This window comes from Megalops cyprinoides, chromosome 18 (genome assembly GCF_013368585.1).
Source record: "Megalops cyprinoides isolate fMegCyp1 chromosome 18, fMegCyp1.pri, whole genome shotgun sequence".
Lineage (NCBI taxonomy): Eukaryota > Metazoa > Chordata > Actinopteri > Elopiformes > Megalopidae > Megalops > Megalops cyprinoides.
This window is the reverse complement of record NC_050600.1, coordinates 4412478-4438588: the sequence shown is the minus strand read 5'-3', so window position 1 is coordinate 4438588 and position 26111 is coordinate 4412478. Positions and strand designations below refer to the sequence as shown.

Genomic DNA, 26111 nt, shown 5'->3' with positions numbered 1-26111 from the left:
ATATGCTAATCATGTTTGTCTTTAAGTATTATGTTTTTTAGAAGTATTTTGAGAGCTCATTTAAAAACATGAAATGCAGTCCTATTGAGAGCACTAAAGTCTATTAGGATCAACTTGGCTGCTCCTGTTCTCTCACAGATCAATGGTCCGGTGGTCTGGAACTGAATTTTTAAAGTACGATCAGTACGATCGGCTGTTTGATACCGTGGAGGGACATGCTGGATAGCACGTAACTCTTTCTCTCTGTGGTTTAGTCTTCACTGTAAACAGAAAGGCTAAGATCCTTTTTTGTAAAGTACACTTGCTTACACTGTATCGTTTGCTGTTTACTTCAGCTAAGCCCTGAGTAACAGAAAAGACTGTCGCCCTCCCGTTACTGAGGCGAGGGCTCTTAACCTGATTACTGGGACTCCCCCTGGCGAGCAATTTGAAATCAATGAAAAGGCAGAAGTCAGCGAGTAATGCCTGTTTAATTGCTTTTACAGAGCGGTTTTATTGAAATATTTCAGTGTTCAGGGTCACATCTCCCATCTTTTACAATTTTACACGGTCTTTGGGGATCTGAATAAAAAGCATTTTGTTATATTTGTTAACCGAAAGCTTAATCTGCTCAGCATTTGGAAATAATTATATCCAAGGTTTCTGATATAGCAGGAGGTTTGTCGGTGTCATGATTTGATTAAAGTCTTAACATGTGCTGAATAAAAGTGATGCATGGCCTGGGCTACATGTTTTTTTTTTTTTTTTTGCTGTACTTATGCATGGAGATCAGAGGAAGCAACACTAATGTGGAGGTAGGATTCGGGACATCGAATAAATACGGAGTATTTATTCGGAATACAGTAGGTAGGGGCAGGAACTCGCATCTTACCGAAGATGCAGCTGTTTATGGGATAAGCAAGATAATACCAGCTAACTGGAATTCAAAACATGTCTTTTTTTTGTTTTCAAGCCAACACGAATAAGTGAAAAGAACTCGACTAATTGTCAAAATATGATTAACCTATTATTCCTGAAGGTGGGGAGATGAATTTTCATAACATTTCGTTTTAAACGAGTAGGCCTATTCATAATGACTAAGGTTTAATTTTCCTTGAGGAGCCGAAATGACCTCAAGGAGGTAAGTTGTGCCGTTTTCCCTGCCCCGTTAAAGCAAAGATTTGAATACAGTGCATGAATACCATTATCCAACTCCCCTTTGTGATCGTTGAATAAACTTAATTAAATGTGAAGAAAGACATTAATTACGCTCTGCAGCACAAGGGTCTCAGGGTCATGTGAACAGCTATCCCAAGCCTTTTAGCAATTACACATATTTTCAAGTGGGTCACATCAAAAACAGTTGTAAAATAAGATATTTTAAAAATTCTCCATATTCATTTTACAGCCGACTGTCCTGCATGAGAATGTGCTTTTAGTTTTAAGAAAATATTTTATAAAGCTCCGCACGAACCAGAATATTTCCCGAGATCAGACAACTTTTTGTATATAATTCCATCCACGATCAGGTTGGAGTAGGCCTGATTTTGTATATCCATATAAAATAACAAATATACAAAAATATACAAAATAAGCAATTTAGCTTGCTAAATAGGCCTATAGCATTTATTTCAGTAGTGTGCATGTGGAATCTTTTTCCCACTGATCGGTGGGTTTTACGTGCTTGTGGCAACCCGTTTGCAGAACGTCACCCAGACCTTGTGGCGGAGCCAGGTTTTCTGAGTTGGACAAAATAAAAATAAAAAAAATTAAAAAGACGCTTAAATCGTAAATTGTCAGTGATTTTAATTGCAGTTATTTTAGCCTGCTTTCTAGAATAGTATATACGTTGGATTTCTTTAAAAAAAGTAAATAGACGTCTTGAAGAAGGCGTTTCGGAGGAAAGGTGAGCGGCTTTGTAATTTTCACTAAAAAACGATCGTGCACTGCCAACGCTAGCTAGTTATAACCAGGCTAGGGTATTAGCTTGCTAGCAAAGAAGTAACAGCCGTTTAACTGTTTAGGTAGGCAATTAGTTATATTTACTAAGAATGTGGTCCAAATCACATGACATCATCCAAACGTTTGTTCACGGTATATCGAGTCACTTGTAGATTAGCAAAGTTGGGTGGCTGGCTGGTCATGTATCTAGCTAACATTAGCTAGCTTGCTAGTAGACAAAATGCGGTCCTGTTCACCGTTATTTAGGATGTCCTGTGTGTGTTACCGGAAAGTTAGCCATTATTCTGTCATTTTACCCCATTCCCGGTCAAGGTACTTTAATAACCAGCTAGCTAACCACTGTGCATGTTAAGCTACACCGTGACCGCATGTGTCTGTATTTGTCGGTTGCAAACACGTGTTATACCTGCCCCGTATTTCTTTTGTTATTTCATTTAACGACTGTATTGTTGCTATTCAGATGTACAAGTCATGTCAGTTTTATAATCTGTTCGTCAAAGGAAGGAAACTAATAGAGATGGGTTATAGCACCATACGTTATAGGGCTGGCCCGGTTACGTTAGTTGTCCATTATGTAGCGCCACCCCCCTTCACTCCCAGTCCCTGTCTTGCTTGCCTCTCCAGTTCAATTATATACCCCCTTGGCGTCCCCTCCACCCTCCCTTCATCCCCAACTTCTCCCCTTTTCTCCCCCCTCCCTATCACTTCCTCAGTGCTGGGGAGGTCAGAGGAGATGTGGAGGTACCGGAGGCCCGGGTTCGAGCTGCAGTTGCTGGGGGAGCTCCAGAGACAGCAGAGTAACAGCCTGTTCTGTGACACTGTACTGCAGGCTGAGGGTGAGGGAAGGAAACCGAGAAAAAATAGGCCATTAATTCATATTATTTTTATTTATTAATGATTAATATTATTTATAATTATATATTTCCCACAGTTGATCAGCAAAACGGTTTCAGCCCTTTCTCTCTTCTCCTTGCTGTCCCATCTCTCCCTCTCTGCCGCAGGTGTGTCTATTCCAGCCCACAGTTGTGTTCTCTCTGCCCTCAGCCCCCAGTTCTGCCACACACTGTCCACCGCGCCTGCACTCTCCGCCGGGCAGAGCCACGTACTGGAGTTCCAGGCTGTCGGGCCTGGTGCTCTGCTGAAGGTGGTCGGCTTCCTGTACTCCGGGGAGCTGCAGGGAGTGGGGGAGAGGGAGAGGGAGGAGGTGATCAGCGCTGCTCGTCAGCTAGGCATCGAGGGGCTGGTGGAGCTGGGCGCGGAGATAAAGGAGATCCAGGAGAGCCCGTGGGAGACGGAGGAGGAGATGGAGGTGGAGGGAGAGGAGGAGCAGCTGGGACTGGCAGAGAGGTGGGGGGAGTGGGAGTGGGCCGCGAAGAACGGGACAGCCCAAGGGGACGGACAGGGAGAAGGGTGTATGGATGGAGGGGACATGATCAGAGAGAGGGAAGCAGCAGCTATGTCTAAGTTGCTGAGAGACAGTCTGCCAATCACTGGAGCGCTTCCGCCTCTCACGGAAGAACTGCCCCTCACAGAAGCACCGCAGCCAATCGCTGGAGCACTTCCACCTCTCACAGGAACACCTCAGCCAATCACTGGAGCACTTCTGCCTCTCACGGAAGCACCGCACCTCACAGGAGCACCTCAGCCAATCGCTGGAGCACTTCCATCCCTCACAGAAGCACCGCAGCCAATCGCTGGAGCACTTCCATCCCTCACAGAAGCACCGCAGCCAATCGCTGGAGCACTTCCATCCCTCACAGAAGCACCGCAGCCAATCGCTGGAGCACTTCCATCCCTCACAGAAGCACCGCAGCCAATCGCTGGAGCACTTCCATCCCTCACAGAAGCACCGCAGCCAATCACTGGAGCACTTCCACCTCTCACAGAAGCACCCCAGTCAGTCACTGGTGCACTTCCATCGCTCACAGATGACATCAATAGCAGCATTGCCTGTGCACCTCCTGCACCACCTGTTGACCCCACACCCCCCTCTACCCTGCTAACTCTTGCTCCTGTCCCAGCTGACGCACTCTCTTCGCTGGCAGCAGTTGCTGATGTCCAGGCCACAGCTGCGAATGAGATTGCTGGTAATTCCGGTACTGACCCTGCAGAGGGAAGCAGCATCCCTCTTCTCTCTGTGCCCCCTCTGCCAGACCCTGTGGAGGTGGCACCCACGCATGCCGCCCTAACCAACCATGCGGTGGTACCCCTCGCCCCCGCGGGCACTGGAATCCCTCTCTCACACATACTGCTCGTACCGCCCCTCGAAAATGAGCCCCCTAGCCTGTACGTACCCACCTGCCTTAACCCGGGAGACCTGGGAGGAGAAGCAGCCCCGCTCCCATCTTCCAGCCCAGTCCACGTCATGCCCCCTTCCCTGTCCTCCTGTTTGCTTCCCGTGGCCCCGGGTGTCATGCTGGATTCGGGCTCCTGGGGGACCTCGGGGACGGGCGAGAGCGGGGGGGCAGGGGGAGGGCCGAGGCCGACGGCGGCGGCCGAGGAGGAGGGCGATGCTGGGGAGTTTGAGAGGTTTGAAGGCAACATCACGGGGTTCATCAGCTACTTCCTGAACCCGGCAGACCCCCACGACGGGCGCCTCCTGATGGCCGCCGAGCAGAGCGAGGTCAGCCAGGGGAGCACGGGGGAGGGAGGGGTCAGGAGGAGGCGGGGGAGGCCGAGGAAAGTCACAGGGTGCGGAGAGCGGGAGGTGGCGGGCGGAGTGGGTACAGGCGCTGGCGGAGGGAGACTGGCGCCTGAAGTGAGTGTGAGGGCTCCAATTGGGTGGAGAGGAGGGAGGGGCGGAGGGGTGGTTGGCAGCAGAAGTAACGTGAGAGCCGTGCCGGGCGACGGACAGCTGTCGGTGAAGATCAGGTTCAAGAGGCAGTCCAAGCTGGAGCTGTGGGAGGTTGTAGACTTGCTGGACGAGGGAGGAGGCACGCCCCGGGCCTCTGGAGCCAAACGGAGGGGGAGGGCGAGGGGGAGGGCTAGGGGGAGGGTGAGGGGGAGGGCGAGGGGGAGGCCTCCAGGACGGGGCGGGGCTGCAGCGGGGAAGGCTCCACCCTCCGCCAGCACAGCTGCACTGTGTCAGGTGGGCGGCTGCTGTTTTCTGCTTAGAAATATCAGTGTTACTCATTTTTAGGAGTAGTTCTGTGAGTGCATTGGAAATAATGAAGGTGATTGTGGTTTTTTCTCCTTTTTCCCCCTGGAAGAATTAGAAATCTGTTCGTACTTCACGGGTTTAAATTGGTTTTCCTGTTGCAGAATATTTCATAGAAAACATTATGTACTGTATGTTTCTTATTCCCTGGCTGTGGGGATTAAATCCATGCCATAGGGTCATTACTAACAGTGTTCAGTGTTCACATCAGTGAACTAGTACTGTTAGTAATAGTAGTGAATATATTGATATTGGTGGTTGACAGTTGTTGCTATAGCTACAGTGTGAAACCTTAGTGTGAAATGCTCCACTGCTCTTTTGCAGGAAGGCCTCCCGATTATAAAGCGGCAGAGAGGCCGCCCCAGGATCCGCCCCTTACCCTTCCCTTCTCTCCCCCGTCAAATCCTCAAGGCCCTGAGCCTCACCCCTCCTTCCAAAAGCCAGCCTCCTTCCTCCCCTGCCTGGTCCCGCACACCCCAGCCCCCCAACCCCGGCACCCCTCCGCCATCTCTCAGCACCGCCTCTGACATCCTGCACACGCTGCCCCTGCCTGCAGCGCCCCCTGTGGCGGAGGACTCGGTGGAACAGATCGAGAAACTGCTGGAGGACATCATGATGGGGCTCAACTTCCTGCCCTCCGTCGCCTTGGAGACGGAGGGTGGCCACGGCAGCGGTCCTCACCACACCCATTCAGGTGAAAGACCCGGTGCTCCTCACTCAAACCCCGATCCCTCTGCAAGGCCTTGTGGGATAAATGGCGCTATCCCCACCTCCTGTTCCTGCCCAATCAGTGGCATGCAGGAAAGGCTGGGGACGGACGTCGCCAAGGGGACCTCAGGTGTCATCGATACTGCTACTGTGGTCACAGTCAGCAGCTCCTTGGTGTTGACTGAAACAGGTGAGGCGTCGGTGATTAGCGTGTGAAGGTGGATGGGTTTACACAAAGCCTGATATCAACTGTTCATGCACTGAATTCATACCGATGGCTTGTTCCCATTAGTAGAAGTCCAGCTATGGACTTCATTCACATGGTGGCCATATTAGGTTGGACACTAGGCTCGGGTTGCAGCCTTGTTTTCACTGACTTGCTTGGTGTGGTTACAGAGTGGGGTGGGGGTTATTAGGCTGGGAACTGAAACTTCAGAGCTGCAGGCATTATGCCTGAAGTGAGTGTGAGGGCAAAGTTCTGCTTTGAATTGAATGAACGCTGTGATTATGGATACCACTGTTGGGTCCTGGGTAATATGTAGAATGCTGTCACAGCTTGGATGAACACGAGGAGTGTTCAAGTTCTCCCTGTCACCTCACCAGAAGCACAAAATCAGAATAGTGCTAATGTATAATATGTTTATTCCTTACTTGTAATAGCCGTTACGTCCCCCCCACACACACACACAAATAAAATTGATTCCACAATCAAATAAATACGTGGAGGGGTAATAAAAACACTTGGCAGACACTCAGAGCCTTCAGATGTAAAAGGAACACAAACACCTCTGTTTGATAGCTAAGGTCAGATCTAATGTTCGTGTATCATACACACAATTTTACTGTACTGCGACTAACAAGGTGAACACACATGATTTCTGCTGTTTGAAAATGTTTGCATTCATGGAAGCACAGGTGGAGAAGTATTCTCAAATATACTTAACATTATTTGTTGGAAATTATGTCAAATAAAAAGAAAATTGTCATACTGTGTTTGTAAATTCTGTAGGTATATAGTCAGTGGTGTCTGGATGTATTGAAAATGGTGGGGTATACTCACCCTGTAAATTTCCCCATAGCAGAAACTGTGGAAATACCATTTGGTGTGTGAATGTGACTTTATTTAATTTTCAGTCGTTTATAAAAGAGCCTGTCTCCTATAGCTCTGTGTCCCCCTCGCTATAGTGGGGTTCTGTTTTTCCTACGTGGTTTAGAAGGAACTACTGCCCTCTAGTGGCCAGTGCTGCTTCCAGCAGCGCCCTGGTTTTGCTGCAGCTCACCCATCCAAGTGCTGTCTAAGCCATGGCAGGGGAGGGCTACAGCATGGGAGGGATATATCCAGTTACTTTACCCCTCATGCCATACTGACTGAAATGTTCCCTCTTCACCTGGCTAGTCAACTACTGAGTCATGTAAATATGGAGCACGTTCTAAAGTTTTAGTCCAGCCCTTCATTTCGGTTACTGCTGTCCCGGCTTGGCTTGGATGTGTGTCGCACAGTTGGGGCTTGTGTGCGAAACGTGCCTTCTTGCACTCCTGTGTGGCTGCCAGTGTGAGCGCGTGGTTATGTGTTAAATTAGAAAGTCTGCTTCCTTCAGGGAAGTGAGCTGGTGTCCAGCAGTATGTATCTCTGTCTTTTTATAGCTGACCAACGAGTGCTCCATCTGGATGAACCTTCTTAACTGAAGCAGCTTTTTTACTCACTTGAAAATAATATCTCATTCATTCTTTTATTCTTAATCTGATATTTAAATCTTGACATTTTCTAGGATTTCTTCATTATAAGTAGAATGCCATTTTAATTACAGTGCTAGCTAGGATGATATTTCTTTAAATTTAGACTTTAAATATAGACTTTTTAAATGTTATGCAATCATGTAATAATAAGGGATGAAGCTGCCCTTTTGTAAGTTGAGTCTGTCTTTGAGTAGAATGGAGAGTTTATGATTGCAGTTTATGATGTACTTTAGCTCTAAACCCCTCTGTCTTCTGTCCTTTTAGCCTCATGTTCCAGCTCCTCGGCCCAACTCATCCCCTCCTGCCCACACCCGCCCCGCGCCGGCACCCCCGGCCCCCTCCTCAAGCCCTGCCCCGGCGAACCCGTGGCTCCCAGCCCCCGCTGCTCTCACCCCCGCCGACCCTGCCAGCCCTCCCCCCACCCCCACTGCCCCCAGCCCCGCGAGAGAGGGCGGGAGGAAGGCGGGCGGTCGGTGTGGAAGGATGAGAGCGCCAGTTACTGTGCGGGGTTAGAGGTTCACCCTCCACTGCATGCTCCTCTAACTGGCAGTAGCACGGTTGACAATTTGGGGGGGGCGACCGGTACTACGGGTGTCGCCACACAGAGCACAGCTCCCAGCCTGCACCCCTGGCCTGACCTCTCCAGAGACACTGCTGGTCTCAGGGTGCCAATCATGGGTGAGCTGACTGACATCCTGGACCAGTTCCTGCGTTCATTCGAAAATCAACCATCTTTGCAAAGCGTTGGGGGAGAGGGGCGCTGGCAGAACTGTACAGAAGGAGGGGGAGCAGACAGACAGACTGCGCAGGGGTTGAGTCAAGATGCGTACGGTGTGGGTGTGTTGAAAAATGGTTCTGTCGTCACTAACGGGCCCAACCCAAGCAAGCCAGATCCGTGCAGACCCGGGGCTTGTATGTGTCCAGGTACAAAGACGTCAGCGCAGTTCAGCTCGGTCCGAGCCAATGGGACAGAGCACAGGACGAGCAGGTCCGGCACTGACCCACCCCATGAGAGCCGCATCAGTGAGGTCATGCCCAGCAGGCTCACGGGCACGGCGGTCCGATCGTCCTGGTGTTCCACCCAGCCTGGTTCTGCTTCCGAGACCAAACCGAGGAGCTCCGAGGTGGGTCCGGCCTGCGGTATGGTGAAACCAGACTGCCAGAAAGCAGAACCCCAGTGTCCTCACCACCACAGCAGCCCAGCTCCGGAGCAGCTGCATCCTGTGAAAGAACGTCTCTCTTCTCGTCAAAGAAGAAAAGGGAGGGCTGTGCCGGTCACCTCAAAGCCTATACGGCCATTGGAAACCACAAAACCCACCACCAGCACCTCTCAGAAGCCAGCAGGATTCTCACCTGCTGTTCAGGGTGGACAGCAGTCTCCACTACCACTCCCTAAGTGGCTCTCTCCCCTTCCTGTGGGACTACAGTTCCCATTAAGCTCCCTGATTAAGACTGGCACTGGCCTACAAAACCCACAATGCCTCTATCGTCTGAAGAAACGACAGGTCCCCTGTAGCGTTACCCAGGGCTATTCAGGAGGTTGTGGGTGGGGAAGACTGCAGACAGAGAAACAGGTCCCGTGGAAGAGCGTGAAGAGAGAGGAGAGTACAGGTAAAATTATGACCAGGAGCCAGGGACAGGAGAAGAAGACAGTAGAGGAGGACCAGGGGGAGACATGGAGCAGAAGATCTTTGAAGAGAAGGGTGGAGAACCTCACCCGAACACACGCTGGAAATAAAGACTGTGAGATGTGGCATACCGCTGTAAAGCGGGTGAAGCTGGAAGCGAGGGCAGAACCTTCACTTGTGGAGGAATGCACGGGCAGGTTGTGCAGGACCAAAATGGGGAGGCCAGGGAGGATGGCTAGAGGAGGACCAGGTGTCCAGGCGAAGCCGAGCAGTGGTGCAGGAAGAAGCGCAATACCGAGCAGCATTGGCAGAATGGTGAAGGACGTCTCTGTGACCGCCGAGGACTTGTCCATGCTCAAAAACTACTGCGTCGTCAGTCTGGTGAGTGGAAACAACTGTGAGGAGATGTTGAGGAAGCCAGGAGACTGCACGGAGGAACCACCCGGAGTCATGCTGGAGAAGCCTGGAGACGGCAGGGAGAAATCACCCGGAGTCCGAGTGGAGAAGCCGGAGGACTGCGGGGAGAAGCCACTCGGAGTCACGCTGGAGAAGCTAGGAGACTGCAGGGAGAAACCACCCAGAGTCCGGCTGGAGAAGCCGGAGGACTGTAGGGAGAAACCACGAGTCCGGCTGGAGAAGCAGGGAGACTGCAGGGAGAAACCACCTGGAGTCCGGCTGGAGAAGCTGGGAGACTGCAGGGAGAAACCACCTGGAGTCCGGCTGGAGAAGCCGGGAGATTGCAGGGAGAAACCACCCGGAGTCATGCTGGAGAAGCCGGGAGACTGCAAGGAGAAACCACCCAGAGTCAGGCTGGTGAAGCTGGAGGACTGTAGCAATTGGTGGAAAAAGTCTATGGGCTCTGCAGACCAGCTACTGAGGACTGTTAACAATGCAGGAGAGGAAGGGGGCGGGGTGAAGGGAAAGGGTGGACTGCCAAAGAGAGGCCCTGGCAGACCCCCCAAAAGATTGCATGAACCCAAAGGGGTGGGTCAGACCCAAAGTGGGAAAGGAGAGGAGAGCACAGCATCGTCTACATCCATTGCTGGGTTCAGTGGCTGCTGCCTCCGGCCCAGAGAGCAGCTGCAGGAGACAGCGAGGGGAGTGGGGTGGAGGAGAGGGCCCCAGACAGAGCGGAGCACCCCGCTGAGAAGAGGGAGGAAGAGGAAGAAGGAGGACTCGGAGAGGACGCCACACAAGAGGTCCAAGGGGCACGCTGGGGAAGAAGGGGGTGTGGTTTCCAAGGGGGGAGTGAACACCCGGTCCACCGCGGGTTCCTGCGGGCCTCATGGAGCTGTTTCGCTCAGCGGCCTGCGAACGAGGGTGTCCGGCAGCCGAGGGGGGGCTGCCCAGCCGGAAAGGCCCAGAACTGGGCCAGAACTCGGGGGCAGCGATCAGTGCTCAGTTCTCAGTGGGAAGGGGGAGGAATTGGGGAGAGCTCTGGGTTGCGCGGTCCAAACTGAAGCCGGTCCACCGATGCCCTCAGTGTTGGAGAAGATCGAGGAGCCACAGCGGCACAAACACCAAGGGGCCGGGACAGAGGAGAGTGGGGGAGGTGAGGGAGAGAGGGGATGGAAGCAGGGAGGGGAATCTGAAGGAGGAGGAGAGAAGGAGCGAGAAAGAGAGGAGAACGGAAAGAAAGAAAAAGGCCAGGGAGAAATGACTGGGGCTGGAGAAGGAGCAGTGGGCCACTCAGTGACCACAGAGGTGACTGAGAATGGAGGAGAGGACAGCATGGGACGCACACAGTTACAAGAACCGTCAGCTGATAAGGAGGTGGAGGGAGGAGGAGAAGGTGGCAGAGAGAAAGAGGTGGATGAAAGAGAAGAGCCTGCGTCAGTAGAGGGGGATGATCACAGGGTGGGTGGAGGGAATGGGCTGCAGATCACGAGCACCTCCATCCCACCAGCAGGAGCACAGCGCACCCCAAATGCCAGCACGCTGCACGCAGGTACATTGTCACTGTGCTTTTAAGGAAATTCGGCTACTGTCCCCAACAAAAAACCTTCTTCTTGTGCTTTTAGTGACCTGCACTTTAGTATTCTTATAATGGTTCTTGTAGGGTTTTGTGTCTGAGGTTTTTGTCTGCATTCCTGTCCGGTGGTGGGTATGTCCTGTAAATAGGTAAATGAGCGATGTTCTTGTTTTCATGCAATTCATTGTTTGAGAACGCTTCACCCAGTGTAGCTTCATTCGTTGATGGTTTTCTTTTTTTTTCTTGCAGATATTGGCGTAGCTGGAAAGGGTTTGGAAGAAGAAGAAGGGAAAAGGGGAATCCTCGGCCGAAAACTGGGGTTGGTCGGGCTCTCTGTCTTACGTCACATGACCTCGCAGGTGGCGCCAGCTGCCCAGGTGTCACGCAGGTTCACAGAGGGGTCGACGGGAAGCTGGGAGCAGGAGGAGTCAGAGGACGTGGAAGTCGATGTTCTGGAGTGCTCTAGCCCCGCCCCCCTTCCACTTAACTTACTGCCGGAAAGTTGGGGGGAGGTGCTTCACTTTGTGACATCATCAGAGGACGAGGAGCAGGAGGTCGATGTGACTGCGTAAGAGACTGATAGATCCTGTCTTCCCCTGCCGACCCCCCCCCCCCCCCCATTGTCTCTCCTCCACCCTGGATCAGTTGAGGTGAGTGTTCACACTTTCCGCACTTTTTAAAATTCATTATTTAGCTTTTTTGTAGCTTTTTTCCTTTCTGCATTCAAGTAAAACTGGCCCACAGTACGGAATGCAAAGATACACTACCTCCCTGTCCTTGACTGGAGCTGGAAAAAAATCTGAATTTAGTGGAAGAAAATGCACATCACACATACCATAAAATATTTTGAAAATGAAAAGAATGGAAGTGTCTGACCAGTTTATCTGTAATCCAGGAGACCCCAGTGAGGAAGTGAAAATGGTATCAGATCATGGGGTAGATAGATTTCCATTTGTCTTGCTCTGTGTAAGGAGTAGAGCTGCGGGTGAAGAGCAGCCAGAAGGCCCGGGGGAATGGGAGTGTTGGGAACGGCAGCAGATTCTGAGAGGGCAGGGAGGTGTGCTTGGAGTGTTTTCCATTGGGTAACTCTTAATGTTAACTGCCTGGCAGCAGAGACAGCACCCTAATGAATCTGCCAGGAGAAGGAGGGCTCCTTTTTCCTTCTGAGTCTGTGCCATGGGAGGGTGTGTGTGTGTGTGTGTGTGTGTGTGTGTGTGTGTGTGAGAGGGAGTCAGTCAGTCAGAAAGGAGAGGGGTGGGGATTGTGTGGTAGGGGTTATGGAAACTCTTGCTGTTGTCAGTGCGGACAGTGCGTTATTGGGACCCACGGTGTTCCACGTGTGGTGGTTTTGCACGTGATGCTTGAGTTAGAGAAAGGGTGCTTTTAGAAGAGATGCTGATTGATTGGCCACGTTCCGTGTTCTCGAATCAAACTCCTAGTACCAGAGCTGCAAGGCTCAGGTTATACAGCTCTTTTAAGTCATAGAATCAGAGCTGAATGTTGAAGCGACTGAAGGTGAAGGTGAAATACAGACATAGCCTAGGAAATAGTCTGGTGATGGATATGCAGAGTGCTTTTAGCATCTTCACTGCGTGTGCAAATAATTTTTCTTTTATTGTCCTGGTTCGTAGAATTATCTGACGTTGCTGGTGTGTGCGGTAAAGGAGTGAGTGAAGGAATACAATTTAATGTCATTAATTTTTTGCGTGTTACGATTAACTTTAGATTTCAGATTCAGACTCTCGTATATGAGGAATTATTGATGTCATGGTAATATCGCTAATATTTTAAATATACTGTTACGTATCTTTATAGTATTACGTATCTTACGTCTCTTTCTAACATGTTCAAACCCTTTTTTTGTCCTTGCCTTCTGCCCTACGTTTCTTCGAAGATGCGTTAACACGATCGCTAGGGGACGCTACAGGACGCGTAGCTCTAGCGACTCATTCAGTGCACTCTATGGTATCTTTGGATACGCAACTTTATTGACAGCGGAAGTTCGCTCCTGTTAATGCTAAGGGAACACACGTGCCTTTTAATGTGGTTGAAGGTTAAACGCTGGTAGTCGGTTGTTGGAACGGAGCGAGAGGTTCCGGAGTCTAGTCGGGGTGGGTTCGGGGTAAAGCTTGGAGGGGTGTAAAACGCCGAAATGGATCCCATGAAGGCGCAGCAGCTAGCGGCGGAGCTGGAAGTGGAAATGATGGCCGATATGTACAATCGGTAACTGATACGGCGAGAATCCCCCCGGTTTAGCTAGCGTGCTGTCGACTTTATGGTTTAATTTCAGCATTTGCAATGAACATTATGCATTTTTGTGACCGGCCTGATTGCACTTGTGAAATTCGCTGTAAATTCCAAATACAAGTGGCGAGCTTACTAGTTAGCTTCGCCGTGATGTGACAGAGGTATTCAAAGTTGCCGTTTACCCATCAGTTTCTGATAAATACATTGACGGGCTAATTTATAATGTAGTGCAAATTAATCTATAATTGAATGTATTATGGCTATCAAATTTCAGATAGCAGCTGGGCCAGATGCTTGCATATTTTTTCCTCTTAGTCTGTCCCCTGTTCATATAATCATGAAACTGTTCTGCTAGATGTGTGTGAGTTAACGCATCGCTCTGTTTTTGAAATTTTGAGATCAGATTGCTCTCTGTGATCTAATTATTGCAAATGTATGTTACTGAGAACCGGTGTGACAGCAGGACTGTAGTGACGTAAATGAACGCCTACTATAAAACCACGCGTTACTCAGAAGGTCCGATCAGACTAGCATTTTTTTCTTACCAATACGGAGCAACACTCAGGAGAACAGTACTGTTGATAGAGGTGCACCCGATTTCCCCTCTTAAGTGTTACCTGTTTGTGTTCCCCTCAGCATGACGAATGCCTGCCACAGGAAGTGCGTGCCCCCCCACTATAAGGAAGCGGAGCTGTCGAAAGGAGAGGCGGTGTGCCTGGACCGCTGTGTGGCCAAGTACCTGGAGCTGCACGAACGGCTGGGCCGCAAGCTGACGGAGCTGTCCGTCCACGACGAGGAGCTGATGAAGCGTGCGGCCGGGGGCTCCGCCTCGGGGTAGAGCCGCACCTACGCTCACCTGCGCACACCTGTGCACATCTGTGCACATCTGCTGGACTGGGGCATGGGTGGGGGAGAGGAGGGGAAGGGGTGGGTTTTTTTTTTTTTTTTTTTTGGGATCATCAAGGACTCTTTTTTTGGCACATGCTCACACTCTTGGACCCAAACAGGGCTGTTTGTCTCTGTCTCTGGTGGAGGGGCATAACCCGCTGTGGATGGAGAAGTCTTTCACTGGAGCGGGGGTGGGGGGAGGTAGAGAGAGAGAGGTTGTGTTAAAAGTCTGGAACATGTTGTTGAGAGGGGAAGTATATCCGTTCAAGAAAAGTTGTTACAGATGTTAAAGGTGGAGGAAGGAGTGTGCAGAAAATGTTTTAGTGTTTTTTTTTTGCATTGTCTGTCTTTTGTTCTCTCTCCCCCTCCATCTACTCTGTGTCCGTTTTCATTTCCCCCCGTTCAGATCATAGCATCAGATTAAACATAATGCACCCACAGGATAATCTTGCGTTACAAATCTGTCGTATTAAAATGTTTGATTGCAGCCATTTTCTTTATCATGGAAAACAGAAACATGACCAGGGAGTATATCGATGCATGATTTATATATTGTTTGATTAACTTGTGGGTAACAGTGTGTTCTTTTATTGAATGATTGCAGACTTGAAGAGAATTGTTTCAGTGAATTCAGGATTGCTCTTGCTTTCAGATCCAGTTGTATGTGTGGATGAAGGTGTTGGTAATAAGTATCTGTTATTGAGTCCTTATTCCATGTTAGCTTGTCAGCTGAATTCTTGTTTTTTTTTTTACCCCAAATTATAGCCAGATGTTGCTATCAAGTAACATTGTACAAATCTGCCAGTTATTCCCTTATGACATGTTTGACACTTTGTTTTTGTTCTGAAACGGTCCTAAATGAAAAGAGTAAAATCATTGTTACAGATGGCCTTTGTATGTCTGCCTGTATCTGCGTGTGTGTGCCTCTGTGTGTGTGTCGCACATGTACAGTATGTGTGTGTTTGTCTTCCGTCTGTGTGCATGCATGCGCCTGTGTGTGTCCGTGTCTGTGTGTGCGTGCATGTGTCTGTCTGTGTGCGTGAGTGCGTGCCTGTCTGTCTGCGTGAATGTGCCTGTGTGCATGCACGTGTGTCTGTCTGTCTGTCTGCGTGGAGACCCTTCATGCGCAGTTTTTGTGATGGAAACGTAGCCATTGGCACGTCAGATGTCGAAAAAGCAGCTGCAAACAGTCGCATCTCCCTTGCTGCTGCAGTGAGCAATAACAGGCGCACTAACGGAGATGACCGCGAGAAGCAACTCCCCGAACGCGATATGCTATAGCTTTAAGACAAACGGCCAAGTAGAGGCGGCAACAAGGAAATGGAGTGCTTCACACTTTCGCTTCCCCATCGAAAGAGTTGAATTATTTTGGTCTCCCTTTGCTTGCACCGATGCCGAAAGGGGAAGCTGCTTTATACTCAGTTCCTGAAAGTTTTGAAGCTTTGTAGAAATGTCAAGCTCGTGTTTGCTTGCGCTTAAAGTTGACGTGCCATAACGACGTCGTTGGCCAAATCCAGAGGTGAGTGTTTCTGCGCCGCTTTTTAAAGTTTGTTTTTTATAAATATTTGGATCTCCACAACTCTTTTGGTTAATGGTAAAAGTGAAAAGGGCATTAAAGGAAAAATACCCGCAAATTGATGAATCACTCCCAAAAATATTTTATTTATTTTTTTTACACTTGCGCAAACATACAGCGTTGCGAGCAAAGTCTCAAGTGTTTTCGCCAGAATGATCACCAAAATTCGTGAGCTAACACTTATTGCGGGTATTATTTTCCTGTCTGTAAAAATGCAAAACTATTCATGTATGTCGATGTATAGTTTATACCTATTTATTCATTGGAATTCCCACATATTCCCTGCAAAACAACAGTACATGTTGAAATGACAAATGGAAGCCGACGAAGTTTCGGGTTTAAGGTTCATGGAGGGCAAAACTATTCTGTTAGGGCTTGGTTTTGGTAACGAATTGTACCCCCTTTCGTCTGATCACCCAGAATGATCAGATCTTTGACATTCCTTACATGACATATCTAGGTGTTTTATCTGTATATTAGTCTTGTTGATGCAAGACGCAGTGCTGGAGTAGAAATTAACTTAGTGAATAATCATTGTGCTTACCAGACCGTACATTTTATTAAAAGTACGGGTTACTATTTCCCCACAATACATTTTCTGTGATAACATGCATAACTACATTTAGCTACATTCACGGTTTGTCTTTAAACCTTTTCACGTGTTGATATGGTATACAAAATCGCATGATACATTAAATCTCATCTATTTCTGCCCTGCCACTAGATGGCAGCAGCGGCAGAAAATGTGTACAGTGAAGCCGAGCTGCCAATAGCTCCACCTGGTGGCAATGAAGAGGTCTTGCAGCCAGTCGGACCAGAGGGAAATATTCAGGGGCAGGTGAGACCACATTGTACATGATGTAACACATGGATTTATTAGAAATATTAACATGACAGGGAAAGAGGCCTTCCTTAATTTTCTATAATATATCTACATATCTACAATTCTACAATTCTATCTACAATTTTCTTTGTCACTTTTCCTCCTTATTTCTATCCTATTCTTGCTACCGTTTTATGGTACACATGTTGGACTCATAGACAGAAAACTGTATGTGAGTTGTGTGAGCTCTGTAGTTCACACTGTTTAAATGCTAAAGAGGGCTACTAAAAATATCTGTGCCTTAACCCAACAGTTGTTTAACATTTGTAATTTTTGCTTGAAATGTATTTTACGTTTCCTGGGTAAAAGTTAATATGTGTTTGAAAACCAACCCAGGGGATCGGCTTAAACCAGCAGCACCGGTCATGCACTAAGTCAATATTTATGTACAGCGTGATATGTCCATCCAGACATACTCCCTGGGTTTTATCTACTTCTGCTAAGCAAATATACTTAACAAAATGAATAGGAAAAGAACATTTGAATAGTGCTTGATGCCGTTCACTACATGCACAGAATCGACACTACGCTGTATCATTTACTGTTTTCTGTCTCTCTCCCCTTTGTCCTGCAAGGTGGACACTGAATGGTGTACTGTACTAAATAAAGAGAATGGATGAACGGGAGTTCATGTGTGCGGGCTGACGTTGTAATCCTGTGTGTTTAACAGTGATGTTGTTCCTCTTGATTGTTTTTATCTTTTCCTCAGGTGGGTTCATAGTGGCTCTGGTTTTTGTGGGGGGTAGCTGGGTTATGGTTTTTCTGTATGGTTTTTTGTTGTTGCCACCTGTCCCCTACTTGTAACCATGTAAAGCTCTTTGTCGAAGCAGATTGTTGAAATAAAGGGCTTTTGAAGGTCAGCCTCTCTGTGCCTCTCAGATGGAGGAGTTCTTGGGCCCCCACCCCGACTACGATGAGGAGGAGGAGGAGAGGAAGTACTACCGCAGGAAGAGGCTGGGCGTGGTGAAGAACGTGGTGGCGGCCAGCCTGGGAGGAATGATCACCTACAGCGTCTACATGGGTACGCACGGTGGGCGAAACCAGCGACCAACGGGCGGCCTGGCGCCCGCCTGTTCAGACTCATTCAGTTCTGTTGCCAGTGCTCTCATACTCCCCCTGCACGATGAGCGAGTCAGCCCCTCTGTTCTTGGCAATGATTAAGGCTTCTGGGAGGTAGATCAGTAAGTCTTTCTTCAACTTTGATGAGTAAGAAATGGGTGAGGTTTCTGATCAGCAAGCAGTACTTCTAAATACACGCTGCCCTCCATATTTATTCAGACCATAATTAAAATGGAACAAAAAACATGATAAAACTTGTATTTTCAAGTGGTGTGTGATTAAGAAAATAAAAATGTTATACTTTAATCTTAAACTGCAATACATACACCTTGCCTGTTATATCATGTTTTTGTCCCTGTTTAATCAGGGGTCAGAATGAATGTGGAGTAGGGCAGTAAAGGAGATCTGGCAGCTTGAATGTGGAGTAGGGCAGTAAAGGAGATCTGGCAGCTTGAATGTGGAGTAGGGCAGTAAAGGAGATCTGGCAGCTTGAATGTGGAGTAGGGCAGTAAAGGAGATCTGGCAGCTCTCTCTCCCCGCTTCTAGGCCTGCTGCAGATGCAGCTGATCCTGCACTACGATGAGACGTACCGGGAGGTGAAGTACGGCAGCCTGGGGCTGGAGGACATCGACAACAAGATGCTGATGGGCATTAACGTCACGCCCATCGTCGGCCTGCTTTACACTCCGGTGCTCATCCGGTAGGGCCCCTCTCTGTCTCAGCTTACTGCGGCTGTCTGTGTCCCCAGGCGGGAGAGAATACTGCACTTCCCCTCCCCTTCTCCTTCTCCCTCTCCTTCTCCTCCACGTCAACTCTGTCCCCCTCTGTGGACCTCCGCCTCCCTCTTTCAGTGCTGTAAACTGTAAAACACCTCTCATGTGACTCACTTTCGCTCCTCTCCTTTCTCTGTTTGTTTCTTTTTCACCCTGTCTTTCTTTTCCCCTCATGTCATGCTCTTACTGTCTGTCACCTGCCGCCCCCCCCCCCCCCGCAGTGTCTAGCCTGTTTCCCCTCACTCTTTCTATCTCAGTCTCTGTTCTGTATCCCTCCTCTCGCTCTCACTGTCAGTCTTTAACCTGTCCCTCTCCTCTCCCTCTCTCACTCTCTCTTTTGCTTTATCCCTCTCTCACTTCCTTGTTTTTCTCTCGCCCTCTTTCAAATTCAAATTCAGATAAGTTTTATTGGCATGACCACACAGATGTACAGTATTGCCAAACCAATTTTCTCACTCTGTTAGCCACACCTGTCTGCCTCTCTCTCACACCATTCCTCCTGTTTCTTTCCCTCTTCTCTCTCTCCCTCCTCTCTCTCTCTCTTTTATGCTGATTTTTCACTTTGTCTTTCAGATTTCTGGGCACCAAGTGGATGATGTTTCTGGCCTCCGGAATCTATGCGCTCTTTGTCTCGACCAATTACTGGGAGCGTTACTACACCCTGGTACCATCGGCCGTTGCCATTGGAGTAGCTATTGTCCCATTGTGGGCGTCACTGGGGAACTACATTACCAGGTGAGGAAGGAGGGAGGGTTTGAGACAGGAGAGGGGAAATGGGTTGAACAGTTCTGGTCAAAAAGGAAAAGTACAGCTCATCACACCCTATTTAATCACACAAAATATTGTGTCCTCTGATTGTAGATTGCAGTTGTACAGCACAGTCAGCACTTAAATTTTAAATCAGTGACAGAATTAGTTATTATTAGTTGTATAAATGTTGAATTTGAAGTTGAATAAGAACTGAAAAATATTTTTAAAAGTTTAAAAATCCCTCTCCCAACGTACAGTATATTCCCCAAAATGAATGATCAGTGAAAAAGTTTTGAATGTATAAGTGTTATGAGTAATGAGGTCTGCACTCTGGCCCTCATTTTGTGGCTGGCAGATCCGGATTGTGCTGCCGGCTCTGTCGTCTCAGCCTCCTCTGTTTGCGGGATCTGCACCTTCTCATGGTCTGGCAGAGTGGAAGCCGTGTCACCTGTCATGTGACTTCAGTGAAGCGCGTGTCCCGTACGTGGGAAATGTGATAGACAGTCTAGATCGGCCTCTATGTCACTGTCTCTCTGTCTCATCTTAGTTCTGTCAAATTCAATTCAGTCAAGTCCAACATGCTTTACTGGCATGAAATATATTTTTTAGATGTTGCAAAAGAATTTTGGAATTGGAACAGAAATACAAATAAGTAAATATATTCCCTTTCCCTCTCTCTCTCTCTTCCCTTTCCTTCTCTCTCTCTCTCTCTCTCTGCATCTCAGAATGGCTCAGCAGTACTATGAGTTTGTTAACTATAAGGCCGAGCATGTGCAGGAGCAGAAGAAGACCCCCAAGGGAGCGTGTCATCGTTACGTCATCATCTTCCAGTCCGTCTTCTATGTTGTATTCCATGTGAGTTCATCCCCTTTACAGTGCTGCCCAAACACAACGTTAATCATTCAGTCGGTCAGCTAGCTGTCTGCTTGATGCTTCTCCTTTCTTTTGATGTGAAACACCACGGTGGTCAATCAGTCATTCATGTGCTTTTGTTAGATAATGTGACAGCATGTAATTGGCTGCCAGTATGTCAGATATTTGGTCTCTTAGATAATCAAAGCGATGTTTCAGCAATCAGTGTAATGTTGTGCACGACTGAGCCAGCCACTCAGTTGCTGTATTGGTTGGTGGTGCGGTCAGTGGGTAAGCCAGCCATCATGTCGTCATTTCAGTCTGTTTAGTTCAATCTGTACATCACATTGCTTGTCAAGTTATTGACCTTCATTTTTCCTTCTGTGTCTCTCAGCTTAGCCTCGTGTTTGCGGAGTTTCCCATGGTCCTCTTCCTCAATGACTATCTCTATGACTACAACCACACCCTCCACAACGTCAAGCAGTGTGGTAAAATGCAGCTTTCCTCATCCTGTTTTTCCATTTAAGAACACTGCGCTTGCTGGCTGTGATTGCAGTGTGCTGCTGTATCCTGCTTGACTGCTGTTTCATCCAGCTCTGAGCCACTGTCAGGGTTTCGGTGACAGTTTCCGGCAACGACCAGCAGGCGTCCTCGTGACAGCCAGTCTGTCCCGGTTGCCTGCTGCTTCCCTTATCCCCCACCAGAGGGACTTTCTTGTGTGTGCATCTTTGTCTGATTGTTCACATCTGTTTGTAATTAGTCTTTGAGTGTTTGGTGTATTTAAACCCCGCCTGTTGTGTTGTTCCCTGCTCAGTCCTGAGCTTGCCTGCATGCTGTGCCTTCCTGTGCCGGTGTTTTGCTTGTTCAGTAAAGCCTGTTTGTCTGTTTGCAGTCCTCCCGTGTGTTTTGAATGATCTCTGCATTTGGGCCCCTTCTGCTCAACCATTACAGCCTCATCTACAGGACAGGTGTTCACACACTCATAGACATGCTAACTGGCGCAGAACACCTCAGAGACAACTCACACTGTTTCTCCTGTAAAGGTGTTGGGGGAGGGGGAGGGGGTAATCAATTTAACCAGATGTACAGGTTAGGCCAATATTTTGGCAGTGGCCTTCTGTTATTTTGTCACCATTAGAGCTCATTTGTATTGGAGGCTGAATGTGATGCAAAAGGAGACACTTGCGTGGGGTTGAGTTTGGGTTTGGGTTTGAGTGTGGGGTTGAGTTTGGGTTTGGGTTTGAGCATGGGTTTGAGTGTGGGGTTGAGTTTGGGTTTTTGGTTTGAGTGTGGGTTTGAGCGTGGGTTTGAGCGTGGGGTTGAGTTTGGGTTTTTGGTTTGAGCGTGGGGTTGAGTTTAGGTTTGGGTTTGAGTTTGAGTCTGCGTGCTCCGGCACGCTCTCTGCCCCAGGTGCGACGAGTCACGGGGTGATCACAGGGCTCAATAAGACGGTGCTGCTGCGGCTTCCTCGCTCCCTTTTCCTCATCAAGGTGGAGAGCGTGCTGATGGGAGCAGCCTTCCTCTCCATGATCATCGTGAGTCTATCTTTCCCTCTCTCTGTCTCTCTCACACTGTCTCTCTCTCTTACTCTCTTGCTTTCTCTGTCTCTGTCTCACTCACTCTTGCTCTCGCTCTCTCTCTCTCTGCCTCTCTATTTAATTCAAATAAATTCCGTTAAAAAGGTACTTTATTGTCAGGACAGACAATTGTTGTGTTGCCAAAGTAACAGGATGAACAACACACCAATTAATCAAATATAACAATATGAATTAAAAGAAAACACATACACATACAAGTTAAACTGATAAACAATAAACAATAATTACCTATACATGGTACCGTCTCTTTCTCCCCGTCCATCTCTTCCCTCTCTCTGTTCCCTACAGTTCCTTGTTCTGTGTGGGGCGGCGTACCGGCCGACGGAGGAGATCGACCTGCGCAGCATCGGCTGGGGCAACATCTTCCAGCTGCCCTTCAAGCACCTGAGGGACTACCGCCTGCGGCTGCTCTGCCCGTTCTTCATCTACAGCGGCTTCGAGATGCTCTTCGCCATCACGGGACTCACGCTGGTCCGTGCCTGCTGAACGTCCCTCACACTCTGCCGTGACGCTGTATCGGCCGCAGCCCCCTTCTCTGGGTTCAGCTCTCGGTCTAAATTTGCACAGTTGGCGTGACAAACGCACACTCGTGTTGCAGAAGAGTGTACAAACCGAATCAGCAGATCAATAACACAGCGCGACGTGAATGCAGTAGTTATGACTAATAATTATGTGTTAATCAAAATGAAATAATCATTAAATGAAATACTGAAGTAGAGAAAACGGAATATAGGAAACATCAACAAAACCTAGTAATTAACAATGGCGGTTCACTGGTATGGCTAACTGCGGCCTCAGTCTTGTAAATAGGAAATGTATAACTAGTATAATATGAAACATGAGTATATGCATACGAATACACGTTGGTAAAGTTGTGCAAGGGAAACATAAAACAATACAAAGATAAATGTGAGAAATGATGTATTGATGAATGTTTTTGAAAAAGCACTTTTCTCTGTTTTCCTCTCTCCCCCCTTGATCTTGCTTGCTCTCTCCCCCCTCTCTCTCCCTCCCTCTTCCTCTCTCTCTCTCTCTCTCTCTCTCTGTCTCTTCCTCCCCCTCCCTCTGTCTCTCTCTCTCTCTCTCTCTCCCCTTCTCCCTCCCTCTCTCTCTCCCTCCCTCTCCCTCCCTCTCTCTCTCCCTCTCTCTCTCCCTCCCTCTCCCCCTCTCTCTCTCTCTCCCTCAGTCCTACGGCGTGTGCTCGCTGGGTCTGAGGAAGCTCTGGGCGCTGGTGATCACGTACGGCCTGTCGGCGTCGGCCTGCTCCACCCTGTCGCTGTCCCTGCTGCGCCTGCCCCGCCCCGTGCCCCTGCTGGCGGGGGCCGCGCTGCACCTGGGCGTCCTGGTGGAGCTGATGTGCTGGTCCCCGCCCCCGCGCCATCCCGAACTGGAGCCCGTGCTGCTGCTGCTTGCTGGCGTGTGGGGAGTGGGCACCGCCCTCAACAAGACCGGCCTGAGCAGTGAGTGGCTGTCTGTGGGGCCGAGGGACAGGTGCTATAAGCAGTGAGCAAGGGGGTTATGGGTCAAAGTGACGTGTGTTATAAGCAGTGAGTGGCAGTTAATGGGTCAAAGGGACGTGAGTCATAAGCAGTGAGTGGGGTGTAAGGGACATTTTTTAAAAAGCAGTGAGTAAGAGGTTTGTGGGTCTGAGGGACATATGTTACAGTATATGCAGTGAGTGGGGAGTAAGGGATGTTTTTAGAAGTAGTGAGTAACAGGTTTAAGGGATGTGTGTTATAAACAATGGGTAAGGGGGTAAGGGACGGGTGTTATAAGCAGTGAGTTGTGGGTTTATGGGTGTAAGGGACATGTGTTATAAGCAATGAGTTGTGGGTTTATGGGTGTAAGGGACATGTGTTATAGGCAGTGAGTTGTGGGTTTATGGGTGTAAGGGACATGTGTTATAAGCAGTGAGTTGTGGGTTTATGGGTGTAAGGGACATGTGTTATAGGCAGTGAGTTGTGGGTTTATGGGTGTAAGGGACATGTGTTATAGGCAGTGAGTAGGGTGTAAGGGACATGTGTTATAGGCAGTGAGTTGTGGGTTTATGGGTGTAAGGGACATGTGTTATAAGCAGTGAGTTGTGGGTTTATGGGTGTAAGGGACATGTGTTATAGGCAGTGAGTAGGGTGTAAGGGACATGTGTTATAGGCAGTGAGTTGTGGGTTTATGGGTGTAAGGGACATGTGTTATAAGCAGTGAGTTGTGGGTTTATGGGTGTAAGGGACATGTGTTATAGGCAGTGAGTAGGGTGTAAGGGACATGCTTCGTGAGCACCTCCCTCCTTCCTCCCCCTCTCAGCTCTGTTAGGCATGCTGTATGAAGACAAGGAGAGGCTGGACTTTGTCTACACAATATACCACTGGTGGCAGGCCATCGCGATCTTCATTGTCTATCTGTGGTCTGGGCTTCCCATGAGGGTAAATATTGCCTCTCTGTCTCCTTGTTACTACACAGTACTGGTCAGAGGCAGAGCCATTTACAGTGAGAAATTACCAAACTCTGTCAATCTTTACTGAACTTTCTCTTTTTCTTTTCTCTCTGTCACTCTTTTCACCTCTCCCTCTCCCTCCTTCTCCCTCTCCCTTTCTCTCTTTCTGCCTGCTCATCCTCCTCAGGCCAAGATCGCCATCCTATTGGTTACCTTAGTGGTAGCATCCTTGTGCTATTGGCTGATGGAGCGTCGACTGGCAAAGAGGGTGCCCTATCGACTGCCTCGGATCCCCCGCCCCAGACACAAGGTTCTGAAGCCAATCAGTGCGACCAGTGAACATCTGTTTCGCTGTAGTTGTGAGCTAGTGTGAATTTGTGGTTGAGGGACTGGGCTTGCAGGTTCATTTCCAAGGTTAGGCAGTGCTGTTACACCCGAAGCAAGGTAATTTCTCAATTGCTTCAGTGAATGTAGCAATTGTACAAGCTGTATAAAATGGAAAATGTGTATAACTGTGAGCTATATAAGTCACTCGGATAGGGCAGTCTAATTAGCAAATAAGTAATAAAATGCACCGCTTAAGACATAGTGAAAGCTGGCAAGCTCAATGCACAAGTGTCGTAATCGAAGAATACACATCTAATGGTGTGTCCTGGTTCTCATTTTTTTCTCAGGTTAAAGGTTACCGCTACCTCGAGGAGGATGATTCGGATGAGTCCGATTCTGAAAAGAGCGAGGGGGAGAATCCGGGAAGTGAGGACGAGGGCGGCAGAGACGGGGATTCCCAGGGCTCCGGCGCGGGGACGGCAGGGGGGCGGGGCGGGGTGAGGGGGCGGAGGAGGAGGCGGGACGACGCTTACGAGCAGGCGGGCGGGGTGGAGGAGTACGTACAGCCTGTGGAGTGAAGGTGGGAGTTTTGAAGAGGGGAGAAGGAGGGAGGAGAAAGGCGAGAATAACAAGACAACAGGTTCTGCGTTCAAAACTGCTCCCTCGCTCTCCACCTCCCCCCGGTACTGCTGATCTCAGATCAGTACTCGGCGCGCCTTGCACAGTGCAAACCTGTGGAGCACTGATCAGAGGTCAGCGTTACTGAAGGGAGCGGGAGGTGAGGGTGTGGAGTGAGCGAGAGAAAAAACATGGTGAATTGAGAGAGGTGGAAAAGGGAAGGTGGAGAGAGTAGTGTTGCTAAAAATTGTAAGAACAGAGAAGTGTAAGCAGAAACTCAAAACTAGCATGAAGAACAGGAAGCAACAATCACATGCTCAGATGGTCACAAATGTTCTCTTGTTGTAGAAATGTCCACAAAGTAGATTTTTTTTCCTCACTATAATTAAACCTGCAAATCATTTTAATTTTGATGCTGTATGAAAAAAAACATGCTGGGTGTTATGTTTACTTCTTATGCTTTCTGTCTGTGAAAGCCATCTATATTTTCTGATAATATATTTTTTATTTCTCAGAATGTAATGACCCATTTAATTTTATGAATGCTCTGAAATTGACTTTGTGGAAGTAGTGTTTTAACAGTTATTTTCGTAGATAAATGCTTTGTGTTTGTGTTTGTTTAAATAAATGCTGTGCTTTACACTAGAAATGTATTTTATGTATTTTGTTTTTTGTCACACACAACAGTATGCTTTACATTGCATCCAATGATTGAAGCTGCAAATATATCAATTGGACTTGTATCTTTAGTTCAAAAACTCATTTGAACTAAAGAAGGCAGTTAACTTAGTCAGTATCAGATATTACTTAGAATTTAATATATGGGCAAACCATCTTTGTGTAGATCTCATTCAACCAAATTCTGTGTTCTTAAGGTATTGTCATATTTATATTTTTTAATTTACAAGGGCCTCTATACCATGTGAATGATAACCATTTCTACAAGAGGTCATTTGATAGGTGTCT

General features: G+C 48.4%; 2 protein-coding genes across 2 annotated transcripts; both read left to right on the top strand.

The window, feature by feature from the left end:
* Window positions 1-13121: 13121 nt before the first annotated feature.
* Window positions 13122-14320, top strand: timm10 (translocase of inner mitochondrial membrane 10 homolog (yeast)). The gene is made up of 2 exons (XM_036550907.1): window positions 13122-13366; window positions 14027-14320. Exons 1-2 carry the CDS (start codon window positions 13296-13298, stop codon window positions 14226-14228), a joined length of 273 nt encoding a protein of 90 aa, XP_036406800.1. The 5' UTR covers window positions 13122-13295; the 3' UTR covers window positions 14229-14320.
* Window positions 14321-15464: 1144 nt separating this feature from the next.
* On the top strand, window positions 15465-25665 carry unc93b1 (unc-93 homolog B1, TLR signaling regulator). The gene is made up of 13 exons (XM_036550870.1): window positions 15465-15797; window positions 16579-16692; window positions 17617-17758; window positions 18343-18496; window positions 19143-19304; window positions 20045-20174; window positions 20566-20659; window positions 21582-21706; window positions 22058-22240; window positions 22956-23229; window positions 24071-24189; window positions 24388-24510; window positions 24875-25665. Exons 2-13 carry the CDS (start codon window positions 16579-16581, stop codon window positions 25103-25105), a joined length of 1851 nt encoding a protein of 616 aa, XP_036406763.1. The 5' UTR covers window positions 15465-15797; the 3' UTR covers window positions 25106-25665.
* The last annotated feature ends 446 nt before the right edge of the window (window positions 25666-26111 follow it).